The sequence below is a fragment of the Lipotes vexillifer genome, unplaced genomic scaffold (assembly GCF_000442215.2).
Source record: "Lipotes vexillifer unplaced genomic scaffold, Lipotes_vexillifer_v1.1 scaffold707, whole genome shotgun sequence".
In the NCBI taxonomy this organism is placed as follows: Eukaryota; Metazoa; Chordata; class Mammalia; order Artiodactyla; family Lipotidae; genus Lipotes; species Lipotes vexillifer.
In genome coordinates, this window is record NW_006781931.1 from 532,969 (window position 1) to 549,307 (window position 16,339).

The 16,339-nt window shown below is 40.1% G+C and overlaps 1 protein-coding gene across 2 annotated transcripts in view; it reads right to left on the reverse strand.

Moving 5' to 3' along the window:
- Nucleotides 1-13,381, reverse strand: part of GXYLT1 (glucoside xylosyltransferase 1) — a 47,304-nt gene extending 33,923 nt beyond the window's left edge. The window contains exon 1 of one of the 2 annotated variants that reach the window (XM_007454860.1): nt 12,968-13,248. In XM_007454860.1, the coding sequence (XP_007454922.1) occupies nt 12,968-13,188 (221 nt within the window). In that variant the 5' untranslated portion in view covers nt 13,189-13,248. Of the gene's footprint in view, nt 1-12,967 lie in introns of both variants that reach the window. The other variant, XM_007454859.1, reaches the window with a different exon arrangement.
- Between the last annotated feature and the right edge of the window lie 2,958 nt (nt 13,382-16,339).

Below are 16,339 nucleotides of genomic sequence, written 5' to 3' on the forward strand. Positions count from 1 at the left end.
AATTATAAGTTACTGTTCTTACAGTGAAAGGTCTATGAAATTTCATATTTGCAACATCTCTGATCACACCTCTCACAAATGTCAACAGGCTAAGACAGGGGGTCTCAATCCAGGATGTAAAATTAAATCACCAGAGAGCCCTACACCAGACCTGTTAAATCAGAAACCCTGAGGACAGGGTCAGGCACTGGTTGCTTTTAAAATCCTGCCTAAGTTATTTTGTATACTACTGCATGAAGAACTACATCAGAATTTTTAAATCAATGGAAAAAAGTGACATTATAATTTGTTTTTTCTTGAAATGGACACCGTTTTCAAGCACAGCATAAAAAGTTAACATATCTTAGTTGATAAGTCAGAAAATGTGTGCAGACCAGTAAAATGTACAACCTGATGAGGAAATTTGTTGGTCCCCTTCCAGGTATGTCACATAGTTTTTAAGTCTTGCACTTATTTGTAGAGACAGGCTGAGTGGAAGTGGCAACAACTAACACAGAGTTTTTTTCAGATTCAAGAGTTCTCACATCCATTTAAGCCTCACAACAAACCTGTTCAAACAGGTATCTCCATCTTTCAGATACAGACATCATCAAAGCTTTCTTTCAACAAATCCACAATTTATATATAATCAACACCTAAAGTGCCCCTCTGTTGCAGGAAGGAAATAAGTTGGTTATTCCATCTCCTTCTGTCAAATCTTCCAACAGTAAAAAATGAAAATTAAAAATGAAGTCTCAAAGAAAATGACTGATTAAATTTTTTTGTAAAAATGACTGCTTGAAATTGTCTTAATACCATTTTCTGCCTCAACTTGTATTGCTCCCAGCCCTAGGCAATCATGCATCTATTTTCTGTCTCCACAGATAAATGGAATCATATAATATGTGACCTTTTGAGTCAGACTTTTTTCACTTAGTGTATTTTCAAGGTTCACCCACTGTAGCATTTATCAGCACATTTCATTCCTTTTTATGGCCAAATAACATTCCCTTTTATGAATGGATGGATATACCACATTTTCTTTATCCATTCATGAGTTAATGAACATTTGGGTTGTTGATACTTTTTGGTTATTATAAATAATGCTTTTATGAACATCCATGTAAAATTTTAATGTGAACGTATGTTTTCTATTCTCTTGAGTATACACACACACACACACACACACACACACACACACACATATACATATACACACACACGTGCATACGCACACACATACCCCTACGAGAGGAATGGCTGGATCACGTAATCAATGTAAACTGATTAATGCAGATGAAATTACAGGGAAAAAAATGTCAAGTTTTAGGTAACTTTCTTGACCATAACTCAATGTCAGAAAACACAGTTTACAGATAGAATGTTTTCTTTCTGTCTTTCTTTAATGGAAATATAAAACATATGCGCTAGTGAGTATACATCCGCCTTACCATTAAAAATAAATAAATAAATAAAACACTGAGCTGCTGCTAGCAAAAGGGGGCATAATTTATTCACGGTTTCTTATCTCCCAAATTTACATTCTTTCACTTCTGAAAACTTGGTTTTAAAGATTAAGATAGAGAGTAGAAACTCATACTGAGAACTCATTACGTACCAATAACTAACACTACAAGCAATAAATGAGGAAAAGCAACTAATCTGAGACAGACAGTACTTGTATTTTCAGGCCAGAAAAAAAAAAGTTTAAATATATTGGAAAACTAAAGGTACTTATCCAAGTTCTGATTATTAGTTGCTTTTGCTTTTATTCCTTAAGACTATTGAAAATGGAACATTAGACATACAAAATTCAAAGAGGTAACTCTATTAAATAATTTTAATGGGGCAAAACTGTAGCTGACCTAAATGGGTATGTCTTCAGTAAACAATGACATCCAGAATCAGTGAAGTCCATAAATGCAAAGTTTTTCCATTGTGGATCAAACTGAAATAAAACTTTACCATGACTCATCCCCCTGTTTCATATGGCTTAATGTTTCTAGCTCTAGGTAGCTTGTCTACAAGCAAACTGATCAAGGGATAGCACAGGGATCTCCGTGGTAATACAACAGTCTGTATCCTGACTGTGGGGGTGATGACACGAATTTCACTTATGTGATACAACAGCATAAAACTGCACATACACATGAGTGCAAGTAAAACTGGTGATGTCTGAAGATGGTCTATGGGTTGTACAATGTCAATTTCTGGGGTTCTAATATTCCACTATGTTGATACACATATATTCCAGATACAGTGGCATTATACTAAGCTCATGTAAAATGTTAGTACTGGGGAAAAACTGAGTGAAGGATAAATGGGGCGTCTATGAAGCTTCCTGTGAACTTATATTTATTTCAAAAGTTTAAAAATACAAATGAATCACAAATTCCCCCAAATTTCAGTACTTGAAAAATGTTTTAAAAATTGAGACATCAGAAGCAAGAAGAACTACAATCCTGCAGCCTGTGGAACAAAAACCACATTCACAGAAAGACAGACAAGATGAAAAGGCAGAGGGCTAGGTACTAGATGAAGGAACAAGATAAAACCCCAGAAAAAAAACTAAATGAGGTGGAGATAGGCAACCTTCCAGAAAAAGAATTCAGAATAATGATAGTGAAGATGATCCAGGACCTTGGAAAAAGAATGGAGGCAAAGATGGAGAAGATGCAAGAAATGTTTAACAAAGACCTAGAAGAATTAAAGAACAAACAAATAGAGATGAACAATACAATCACTGAAATGAAAACTACGCAAGACGGAATCAATAGCAGAATAACTGAGGCAGAAGAATGGATAAGTGACCTGGAAGACAGAATGGTGGAATTCACTGGAGCGGAACAGACTAAAGAAAAAAGAATGAAAAGAAATAAAGACAGCCTAAGAGACCTGTGGGACAACAACGCAACAACATTTGCATTATAGGGGTCCAAAAAGGAGAAGAGAGAAAGAAAGGACCTGAGAAAATATTTGAAGAGATTATAGTCGAAAACTTTCCTAATATGGGAAAGGAAATAGCCAACCAAGTCCAGGAAGCACAGTGAGTCCCATACAGGATAAACCCAAGGAGTAACATGCCGAGACACACAGTAATCAAAGTGGCAAAAATTAAAGACAAAGAAAAATTACTGAAAGCAGCAAGGGAAAAATGACAACATACAAGGGAACTCCCATAAGGTTAACAGCTGATTGCTCAGCAGAAACCCTACAAGCCAGAAGGGAGTGGCATGATATACTTAAAGTGATGAAAGGGAAGAAACTACAACTACGATTACTCTAACTGGCAAGGATCTCATTCAGATTCGATGGAGAAATCAAAAGCTTTACAGACAAGCAAAAGCTAAGAGAATTCAGCACCACCAAACCAGCTGTACAACAAATGCTAAAGGAACTTCTCTAAGTGGGAAACTCAAGAGAAGAAAAGGACCTACAAAAACAAACCCAAAACAATTCAGAAAATGGTCATAGGAACATACATATCGATAATTACCTTAAATGTGAATGGATTAAATTCTCCAACCAAAAGACACAGGCTTGCTGAATGGATACAAAAACAAGATCCATATATATGCTGTCTACAAGAGACCCACTTCAGACCTAGGGACACATACAGACTGAAAGTGAGGAGATGGAAAAAGATATTCCATGCAAATGGAAATCAAAAGAAAGCTGGAGTAGCAATTCTCATATTAGATAAAATAGACTTTAAAATAAAGAATGTTACAAGAGACAAGGAAGGACACTACATAATGATCAAAGGATCAATCCAAGAAAATGATATAACAATTATAAATATATATGCACCCAAGAAAGGAGCACCTCAATACATAAGGCAACTGCTAACAGCTATAAAAGAGGAAATCAACAGTAACACAATTAATGGTGGGGGACTTGAACACCTCACTTATACCAATGGACAGATCATACAAAATGAAAGTAAATAAGGAAAGAGAAGCTTTAAATGACACAACAGACCAGATATATTTAATTGATATTTATAGGACATTCCATCCAAAAACAGCAGATTACACATTCTTCTCAAGTGTGCACAGAACATTCTCCAGGACAGATCACATCTTGGGTCACACATCAAGCCTCAGTAAATTTAAGGAAATTGGAATCATATCAAGCATCTTTTCTGACCACAATGCTATGAGATTAGAAATGAATTACAGGGAAAAAAATGTAAAAAACACAAACACATGGAGGCTAAACAATACATTACTAAATAACCAAGAGATCACTGAAGAAACCAAAGAGGAAATCAAAAAATACTAGAGACAAATGACAATGAAAACACGATGATCCAAAACTTATGGGATGCAGCAAAAGCAGTTCTAGGAGGGAAGTTTATAGCTATACAAGCCTACCCCAAGAAACAAGAAAAATCTCAAATAAACAATCTAAACTTACACCTAAAGGAACTAGAGAAAGAAGCACAAACAAAACCCAAAGTTAGTAGAAGGAAAGAAATCATAAAGATCAGAGCAGAAATAAATAAAATAGAAACAAAGAAAACAATAGCAAAGATCAATAAAACTAAAAGCTGGTTCTTTGAGAAGATAAACAAAATTGATAAACCATTAGCCAGACTCATTAAGAGGGAGACGACTCAAATCAATAAAATTAGAAATGAAAAAGGAGAAGTTACAACAGACACCGCAGAAATACAAAGCATCCTAAGAGACTACTACAAGCAAATCTATGCCAATAAAACGGACAACCTGGAAGAAATGGACAAATTCTTAAAAAGGTATAACCTTCCAATACTGAACCAGGAAGAAATAGAAAATATGAATGGACCAATCACAAGTAATGAAATTGAAACTGTGATTAAAAATCTTCCAACAAACAAAAGTCCAGGACCAGATGGCTTCACAGGTGAATTCTATCAAACATTTAGAGAAGAGCTAACACCCATCCTTCTCAAACTCCTCCAAAAAACTGCAGAGGAAGGAACACTCCCAAACTCATTCTATGAGGCCACCATCACCCTGATACCAAAACCAGACAAAGATACTACAAAAAAAGAAAATTACAGACCAATATCACTGATGAATATAGATGCAAAAATCCGCAACAAAACACTAGCAAACAGAATCCAACAACACATTAAAAGGATCATACACCATGATCAAGTGGGATTTATCCCAGGGATGCAAGGATTCTTCAATACACACAAATCAATCAAAGTGATACACTATATTAACAAATTGAAAACTAAAAACCATAAGATCATCTCAATAGATGCAGAAAAAGCTTTTGACAAAATTCAACACTCATTTATGATAAAAACTCTCCAGGAAGCAGGCAGAGAGGGAACCTACCTCAACATAATAAAGGCCATATACGACAAACCCACAGCAAACATCATTCTCAATGGTGAAAAACTGAAAGCATTTCCTCTAAGATCAGGAACGAGACAAGGATGTCCACTCTCACCACTATTATTCAACATAGTTTTGGAAGTCCTAGCCACGGCAATCAGAGAAGAAAAAGAAATAAAAGGAATACAAATTGGAAAAGAAGAAGTAAAACTGTCACTCTTGGCAGATGACATGATACTATACATAGAGAATCCTAAAAGTGTCACCAGAAAACTACTAGAGCTAATCAATGAATTTGGTAAAGTTGCAGAATACAAAATTAATGCACAAAAATCTCTTGCATTCCTATACACTAATAATGAAAAATCTGGAAGAGAAATTAAGGAAACACTCCCATTTACCATTGCAGTGAAAAGAATAATAAACTACCTAGGGAGACAGAAAACCTGTATGCAGAAAACTATAAGACACTGATGAAAGAAATTAAAGATGATACAAACAGATGGAGAGATATACCATGTTCTTGGAGTGGAAGAATCAATATTGTGAAAATGACCGAACTACCCAAAGCGATCTACAGATTCAATGCAATCCCTATCAAATTACCAATGGCATTTTTCACAGAACTAGAACAATAAATCTTAAAATTTGTATGGAGACACAAAAGACCCCAAATAGCCAAAGCAGTCTTGAGGGGAAAAAACAGAGCTGGAGGGATCAGACTCCCTGATTTCAGACTGTACTACAAAGCTACAGTAATCAAGACAATATGGTACTGGCACAAAAACAGAAACAGAGATCAATGGAACAAGATAGAAAGCCCAGAGATAAACCCACGCACCTATGGTCAACTAATCTATGACAAAGGAGGCAAGGATATACAATGGAGAAAAGACAGTCTCTTCAATAAGTGGTGCTGGAAAAACTGGACAGCTACATGTAAAAGAATGAAATTAGAACACTCCCTAACACCAAACACAAAAATAAACTCAAAATGGATTAGAAACCTAAATATAAGACTGGACACTATAAAACTCTTAGAGGAAAACATAGGAAGAACACTCTTTGACATAAATCACAGCAAGATCTTTTTTGATCCACCTCCTAGAGTAATGGAAATAAAAACAAAAATAAACAAATGGGAACTAATGAAACGTCAAAGCTTTTGCACAGCAAAGGAAATCATAAACAAGATGAAAAGAAAACCCTCAGAATGGGAGAAAATATTTGCCAACGAATCAACAGACAAAGGATTCATCTCCAAAATATATAAACAGCTCATGCAGCTCAATATTAAAGAAACAAACAACCCAATCCAGAAACGGGAAGAAGACCTAAATAGACATTTCTCCAAAGAAGACATACACATGGCCAAGAAACACATGAAAAGCTGCTCAACATCACTAATCATTAGAGAAATGCAAATCGAAACTACAATGAGGTATCACCTCACACTGGTCAGAATGGCCATCACCAAAAAAAAATCTACAAACAACAAATGCTGGTGTGGGGAAAAGGGAACCCTCTTGCTCTGTTGATGGGAATGTAAATTGATACAGCCACTACAGAGAACAGTATGGAGATTCCTTAAAAAACTAAAAATGGAATTACCATATGATCCAGCAATCCCACTACTGGGCATGTATCCAGAGAAAACCATAATTCAAAAAGACACATGCACCCCAATGTCCACTGCAGCAGTATTTACAATAGCCAGGTCATGGAAGCAACCTAAACGCCCATCGACAGATGAATGCATAAATAAGATGTGGTATATATATACAATGGAATATTACTCAGCCATAAAAAGGAACGAAATTGGGTCATTTGTTGAGATGTGGATGGATCTAGAGACTGTCATATAGAGTGAAGTAAGTCAGAAAGAGAAAAACAAGTATCATATATTAACACATGTATGTGGAACCTAGAAAAATGGTACAGATGAACCAGTTTGCAGGGCAGAAGTTGAGACACAGTTGTAGAGAACAAAAGTATGGACACCAAGGGGGGAAAGCTGCGAGGGGGTGGGGATGGTGGTGTGATGAATGGGCAATTGGGATTCACATGTACACACTGATGTGTATAAAATTTATGACTAATAAGAACCTACTGTATAAAAAAGTAAATAAAATAAAATTTAAAAATTAAAAAAAAAAGGGCTTCCCTGGTGGCGCAGTGGTTGAGAGTCCGACTGCCAATGCAGGGGACACGGGTTCGTGCCCTGGTCCAGGAGGATCCCACATGCCGCGGAGCGGCTGGGCCCATGAGCCATGGCCACTGAGCCTGCGCGTCCAGAGCCTGTGCTACGCAACGGGAGAGACCACAGCAGTGGGAGGCCTGCGTGCCGCAAAAAAAAAAAAAAATTAATAAATAAATAAATAAATAATTGAGACATCATGCTCTGGATTAAACAGAGCCTTTAACAGTAACAGTCTCCACAATAACAGTCCTCAAACTTAAAGTTTACTTAAATGCAATAGCACAAGGTCTTTCATGCTTTTAAATCAAACTGGAAAAGATTTTTTTCATTTCTAAATGTCCATGAGAGCCATGAGGCTTTAGTGAAAACCATGTGCATCGTGGAGAGTCAGGGATAAGTCTAGGCATATCCAGCATAAGAATGTGGAAGTCTGAATGAGGTGCCTCACCAAAGATGCACCTTAAAGGCACGGATACCTGCACTGTGACTGCAAGAGAAATAAAGATGCTTACAGCCATGTTAAAGGAGACCATTCCCATGGTTCTAACCACCATTATTTAAAGATCAGTTCCTGCACAACTCATTTTCAACTAAAAATTGTCTTCAGACATCTAAGTCAGGTCTTCTTTTTCATAAATATCTAGTGTCGTGAATATTCAAGAAGTGGGAAAAGAATTGCTTATATACAAATGGCAATGAACAATTATCTAACCATTTCAAAATAAGTTAGCATCACACTGTACAACCTAAACTCTCTCTCGAAAAAAAAAACTGAATTAAAGATATAAAAAAAAAAAAAAGGGAAAAAAACCCACTGGTAGAAAGTTTTTCTATGCATGACAAAAATGAAAATGATAAGGAAAAAACTGCCAATCTGAACACATAAAAATTTTAAACTTCACATGGCATACACTCTGAAAAAAATTTAAGTTAACATGTTGGGGGGAAATATTTCCAACAGGTATGACACACAGATAATAATCTTAATGTTTTAAAATAGGATTTCTATGTCAAAAGTACACATTATTTTCTCATTAACCTAATCACTTTCCCGTTCAAAAGCACAGAACAATATTAATTAATTAATTTACTAGTCAGGTTTGTGCTAAGCACTTTACAGCTATGTGAAGTATGATCTTCAGTGAACTGAAATACAAGGTGCAAAGTACTGGGTTTTTTTTTTGCAGTACGTGGGCCTCTCACTGTTGTGGCCTCTCCCGTTGTGGAGCACAGGCTCCGGACGCACAGGCTCAGCGGCCATGGCTCACGGGCCCAGCCGCTCTGCGGCATGTGGGATCTTCCCGGACCGGGGCACAAACCCGTGTCCCCTGCATCGGCAGGCGGACTCTCAACCACTGCGCCACCAGGGAAGCCCCAAAGTACTGGTTTTTATCTAAGACGTCTCTGCATCAACAAAGCAGAGATTAAGGTGAGTTTAGTAAATAATTCAGCCTTCTTCACTGTTCACTACCTAACTCCTCTCTTCTTCAAAAATAACTGCAGAGAAGAGGCAAAAAATTTCTCCCCCCAAAAACAATAGCACAAAAATAGTGGTCAAATCCTTCTCAGTTAAATCAATGGTTCTCAATCTTTGGCTTTATAACAACCTGGAGCACATATGTAAAATATAGATTCCCAAGCCCCACTCCCAGGGACTCTGGTTTAGCAGGTCTGGACTGGGGCCTGAGGACATTTTTCCCAGAGGTCAGAAATTGAAAAAAAAAAAAAAAAAATCATTTAAAATTTAAATGATCAAAACCATCACTGAATTAGCTATAATTTTATTGTGCCAGGCACCATACCAAGTAATCTACACAAGCTATTTTTTTCAATTCCCACAAACAACCCAATTATCACAGATACTCTTACCTCTTTGTAACTGATGAGGAAATGTGTTCAAGGTTAACACAGCCAGTGAGTGGCAAAGCGGAAGTCTGTTTCCAAAGCCCTGACTCTTCCCACTCTACATTTTCAGTATATCCTACTAGTTAGTGTTCCTGGGACCCAGCAGAAACCATAACTTGATGGCCTGACCAGATCTGAAAAGGAAAGTAAGGTGACTACCTCCCAGTTAACAGTCATTCACACTAAGAGTATGACGGGTCCAGAAATGGTATCACTGAAATGCCTAGTAGTTTCTTGATTCCCTACTACCGATATGCTGTACAGCCTCAATGGGATGAAATCTTGATAATCGCTGTCATCAGTGAAATGTGAGAATTTAATCACCCAGAGTATCTAAATAGCCAGAGAATGGTTTAACTCCTTCTGAAGTACTGACATCTGGTCAGTGCTTTAAGACAAGTGCTTTAGATTGAATACCTTAAATACAGTCTGTCCACACTGAACACCTTCAGAGAGTCCCTCTGTGTGGAAGAGCCACTACCTCCCGAGCATTCCTCTCCACTGACACAGCACTCCTCTCCAGCACCGGTCATGGGATTCTGTCTGCAGTATGGATATGCAAGGAACACAGCCCAGAGAACCAGAGGCCCCCATCCCAGGGAACATTGGCTGATCCAAGGATGGGCGTGTGATGCAAGTCCAATGAGAGGTTTTTTCTAGAATTTTCTACTTGAGATTACAGATGAAACACTACAAGAAGTTGAAAGACCCGAGGAACAAAGCCTGTCTACAGCAGAAGAGAAAGAGTCCCCCCCAGTCCTTGAGGTCCCTGGAACTGCCCGGGGAATTCTTCCTTCAATCCTGTTCCTTCCAGCAACCCATAGAAGCCTATAAATATCTGTTTTGCTGAAGTCAGTTTTAATGGACTTTGGTGACTGACAACTAAGAATTCTGATTACTAAAAATTAATTAAGGTAAATACAAACTACATTTTACAGGTAAGAAAAAGCAGAGAGGTGGTCAAGGTTTCACAGGAAACGGCCAGAATGAGATCACAGGTTTGTCTGACAGTAAGATCTACCCATTTTCTAAATACCAAAATAACGGATTCAAACAAAATGAACTCACTAATAATAAATTTCACTGAAAAATTGTTTCCATCATTTTCTAGTTTTTGCTTTGAGAACGTGCAAGGACATTTCCAAGTATTTTGTTGTCGTGGAATTCTGTGCAATGAATATTTTCTATAAGGTTTGACCACTGGAACCTATTGGGTATAACCATAATCCCATGTTTCAAATGAGAGAGAGAAATAATAGTTTTAATCTTTGAGGTAAGACTGCTTTAAAAAAAGTAAGAATGCAATGATAATCAAGTCCTACCAAAAAAAGGAAGATGTTGCTTGCCTCATAGCCCCCATTTTCCACTGATGTAATGCTATCTAGACTAGGTTCTTATCACAGCAGCTTTATAGAAAGAGCACTTGCAGAGCAATCAAAGGATACATAGTTTCTAATGCTGGTACTGATGCCCTCTGCACCTCCACCAAACTATTTATACATAGGAAAAGAGGTTAAGAATACCTACTCCATATCCCGTGGTAGCCAAAAAAGTTGACTAACTCTATGAGAAATCTAAAAAGATGTTATAAATGATAATATTTAAAATGAAGAGTCCTGATGTCTTAGGAATTCTTCTGACCTTAATCAAATCATAGGCTACAAACAATCCAGCTTTTCCAGGTTGCTCCTCTGCCCACACTTCTTTACAAAGAATGATACACCTTCAGGTGTTTTTTTTTTGTTTTTTTCTTGTTTCTTTTTTGCGGTACGCGGGCCCCTCACTGTTGCGGCCTAACCCGTTGCGGAGCACAGGCTCCGCACGCGCAGGCTCAGCGGTCATGGCTCACGGGCCCAGCCGCTCCGCGACATGTGGGATCCTCCCAGACCGGAGCACGAACCCGCGTCCCCTGCATTGGCAGGCGGACTCTCAACCACTGCGCCACCAGGGAAGCCCATACACCTTCAGGTTTAACTCAAATGTGTGCCTCATTTAAAATGAGGAGTTATGTTGCCCAGAGGACCTGTAATATACAGCTTTTTAGCTGGCTCGACTCCGACACATCAAACTTCAGATTTCAGTAATGGCTCTATAAAACTTTCATTAAAACTGAAGCACTTACTTTCTGAATTTCAAATAATGTAATTTTGTTAAAATTAGCTAGCCAAGCAGATACAATTTATAAAAATTTGTCACAAAATATTAAGTATCTCAGACAAGGCACTAAAAATGAACGTTACTCTATCAGATTGAAATGCTAATATCATAGTCCACTTTCATTCAATGTTTTGATAAAAATGTTGCTTCCTGACAATTCTACCCAATGCAAAAATAGCTTCTTCCCCATAACTTTAAATAAATGCTTCACTGTAACATAACAGACCACCATTAGCTTTTCATGAGCTCATCCAGGTCTTCAGTCACGGCCTCTCCCAGAACAGATAATAGCGTTGACAAACCTGGCTCTGGAAAGTAGTTCTGCTTTTATGAACAGAGTCCTGACTGTAATCAAATCACAGGGTGAAAACAGGACAATCCAGCTTTTCCATGCTGCTCCTCTGCCCAAACGTCCCCTTTCATTTTGGGAATGGCCATCAACTCTCAGAAGAACATTAACAGACTACAGCTGACCTGCGCTTCCTCCTCCTATCAGCCCGTAGGAAGTTTTTCATATCAAAGCACCCCTTGCCTCTTACTAAGGGAGCACACGGAGTAAGAGGTGCCCACAAACAGAGGAGCCTCGTTTTCAAGGAAGTGGAAACGCTCAGATTTTGTTAAGCATTCGTAATGCGTTGCTTTTTCCATTTAAATCTCATGTTGATTCCAACTCTGACAGTGATCTGTGTAAATCCACTTAAGTCATTATGCTTTTTAAATTCCGATTTTTAAAGAGAAACACCTCTATCCCAACGCACAAAAGACGTGGGCATGTTAAGTATCGCTTATTTTTAACTTGCTCTAAGTTTCACGACAGCCCGATCGTTTCCTAAAGAAAAATTCACAGTCCGCAGAAATGCTCTATCCAAATTTAACTAACCGGCAAATAATGAAAATTTTAAGCGTTAACAGGAAATTTAAATGTCCCATTCAGGAGGGGGGAAAAACCTGAACTAGGGCGCCAGCCCGATGTTTAAATATCTCAACTTGAACGCCATGGAAACAAGAGGGAATTCCCACTAGCCAGACAGCAAGAAGGCTTTGGTAGAACCCTCTTATTTTCAACGAATTCTAAGAAAAAAGGAAAAAGAAAATGCAACTGTCAACTAAGAGTTGAAAATTAATTTCTAACTGCTGTGAGTAGTGCCTAAGGAATGGGTCTGAAGACAAACACAAAAAGCGTGGGGTGCTCTCGGGCTGGAGCAGCGCTGGGCTCACCCCCAGGGTGAGGAGGAGGGAAACGAGCAAAGGGGATCAGAGTCTGCGGCAAAGAAGCGGGAGACGCGGGCCTGGTGGCGGGAGGCGCGGGGCTGACCCGCAGGCAGCCCGGGCCGGGCGTAGCCCAACGCCCCCGCGCCCCCCGCCCCGGCCCCCGACAGGGAACGGCCAGTACCTGTCAGACCTGCCGGGATGCGCCGCGGGTCCCGCGCTGCCCGCCCCTCTCCCGGCGCCGCGTCCGCCGCCCGCGAGCCAGGAAGCCGCTGCGGCCTGCGGCTTCCCGCCACCGCCGCCCGCTCCTTCCTCCAAGGACACGGCGAGCTGGCTGAAGGCGTAGAGGAGCGAGCAGAAGCCACAGGCCAGGCACAGCACCACGACGCGCAGGTAGCGCCGCATCACGCCGTCCCCGCGCCGCCGCTGCCGTCGCCGCCGCGCCCGCCCGGGCGAACTGGCGCGGAGGGAGCGACACCACGCAGCCGCCGGCGCAACAAGTTCCTCCTTCGCCACGGCCTCGCGCCCGCCCCCCTTCCTCCCTGCCTCCCTTCGCTCTCCGCCCACCACCTTCGAGAGCGCGCTAACACCCCGCCCCGGAGCCCCGGCCCCGCCTCCGCCACGGGCCTCTCCCCAGAAGGTGGGCTGCCGGACGCGCCGGCGCACTGAGCGCGACGGGGGCAGGGCGCGCCGGGTGGGCTGGGGCCAGCGGGACGCGGGACGCGCCTCGCGCAGGGTCTTGGGCCACCGGCGACCCCGGGAGGGCGACTCTCGAGCCCTGTGGCTCCCAACTGCGGGCGAAATGATTGGGGCATTTGAGGCAACCGACCCAAATTCAAATGATGGTTCTTCCACGTGGTAATTTGGGACGCTGAAAGCCCTAAATTCTCTGAGCGTGTTTCTTCGTCTCTAAAATGGAGATGACATCCTCATCATAGGGTGCTTGGAAAGATTAAATTTCTTAACGCACGAAAAACCGCTGCACTTACACGGCACTTGATTAAGCCATTTCTCACATCCTTCTCAGCAGGGACTTCCCCAGCCTCTAAGATTCTATAATACAGTCGGTACGAGCCATTTTCACCCAGATGTCTAATTACCTCCTAATGCCCTTTAGGATGCATATCTTGCCTCCCATCGAGGTTGTAAGTTCCTATAAGGCTGAGGTTCAACCTTTTACGCCTTTTTGATCCTCCTCACAGCTCACCATTCGCATGTCCAAAACAATTAATATTCTCCTTAAAGAGCTTTGCCTTTAGCTTTCCATTTCTTTTCCCTCTTTCTCAGCCATATTTTCACTCCATTCATTTATTGAACATTTACAAAGCATGTGCCAAGCACTGTGTGAGTACCTTGGGGTACAAAGACGCCTAGTTGGGGCATGGGGGTGGGACGGTGGATACTTGTTAAGTGCAATACGACCATACAGACATTAGGATATAAGCCTGTAAAGGTGTGGGCACACATACAAAACGGAGCAATCAGTTCTGCCTGCGGGCCTGGTTAAGAGACACTTCATAATGTTAAAATGAAACACAGACGCCAGACTTGAAAATTCCCTGAGCGAACAAAACAAGTTAGTCGTACAAGCAAAGCTTAATTTAGCTTATTTTGCGGGATAAGAGGTTAACTTGACCTGGGTCACTTTTTGCTTATGCATGTGAAAATCATAAGCAGACCTTAAATAGTTCCCGAAAATTGGTATGAGGTAACCACTAACCAATTCCCTTTCATTTAAGAAAAGTCTAGGAGGGGTGGGCAAAATGGGTGAAGCGGGAGTGACTTACCTGGTGGTCCAGTGGCTAACACTCTGCACTCCCAGTGCAGGGGGCCCGGGTTGGATCCCTGGTCAGAGAACTAGATCACGCATGCCGCTACTAAAGATCCCGCACACGACTAGGAAAATCACATGTGCCACAACTAAGACCTGGAGAAGCCAAATAAATTTTTTTTTTTTTTTAATGGGTGAAGAGGGTCAACTGTATGGTGATGGACGATAATTAGACCTGTGGTGGTGATGACTTTGCAGAGTATATAGGTGTTGAATTATAATGCTGTACACTTGAAACTTATATAATAAAAAATAATTTTAAAAAAGAAAGAAAAGCAGTTGAATACTCAACGTTTGAAGTTTAAACTGCAAAAAAAATGAAAAGGAAAAGAGGAAATTATAATATTTTAACCAGTCACTGTAAAGAATACACACTCACAGTCTTCACAGAATATACCCCTGAGCCTCATTCCATGTTTTGGTTTGAGTGCTCCCAGTTTGCTGTCTTTTTGGTGTACACACAGTAAACTTATACTAATAACTATGTAAGTGACTCATAGGTTTTACTTCTGTTTTTTGTGAACTTTTGACTGTAGCAAAAGTGGCCCTAGAGTCTAGGGTGTGGTAAGAGAAGTAATTCCAGGCTGAGGAATTAGTGAAACAGGCTCTTGGGTCAGGGAGCTGTGAAAAGTTTGATATCACCAGTTAAGTGAATGCAAAAGAGGAGAAGATGAGCTATAAGACTAGAGGTTGAAGGGACCAGATATCGGAATGCCTTATTTAGTACACCAAGGAGTTTGAACATAATCTGGCAAGGAGCTTGAACGTAAAATGTTGAACCATTGAAGGGTTTTTAAACTAGGAAATAACATGATCACATTTGCCTTTTGGAGAGCAGATTCTGGCTGCAGTGTAGAGGCTGGGACAGATTGAGATTGGAGCCAGAAACCAGCTACAGTGCCAAAAAGTGAGGGAAAGGAGGCTTTAAACACACACACACACTCACACACACACACACACATTCTCTCTCTCTCTCTCTCTCTCTCTCTCTCTCTTCATGGAGAAAAATCATGCTGTTAAACTGTTCAAATTGCAGTTGGAGCTTTGAAGAGTTTGGCCATGAGAAACAAGATAGGGAAATGCTGTATAATTAGTGGTAGTTCTTCATTTGGAATCCCTACACCAAATAAGTGCTGGCTCTGTGACCATGGGAAAGTCACTAAACGAATTTAAGCCTCAGTTTCTTACCCTATGAGGATTAAATTTCTTGCCTTACTTGACAAAAAATGAAAACTAGCATGCTATCAAGCTGTGAATAGAATGAAAACATACACTTATTCATTCAATAAACATTTATTGAATATATTCTACATGCCAGACAAGGGGCTATTCTGTACTGCCCCCCAAACTGGAGACAGGCAAGTAAAAACCACGACAATATGAAGTTAATCCTTTCACTACACCTTACAATTCTTAGAGAAATAAAGGTAAACTTAATGAGGTACAAAGATGGATAACAAAAGCATTTATAAGAACAGAAAATAGATTTTCAGAGAAAACTAAAGGATATGGTACCAAGAAACTAGAGTAAGAGCTAGCACTCAAAGTACATTTAACTTAAAGAGATGCTAACTACAATTGTTTCTATTTCAACAAACTAAATGTAATGAAAATAAAGAATGATTTAATGACCCAGAGATTGTTAAAATACTAGAATGGCAATATTCATTTCTGCGACAATATATGGGAAGAGCACATCCAGAAGAACAATCATCCATTTACTTG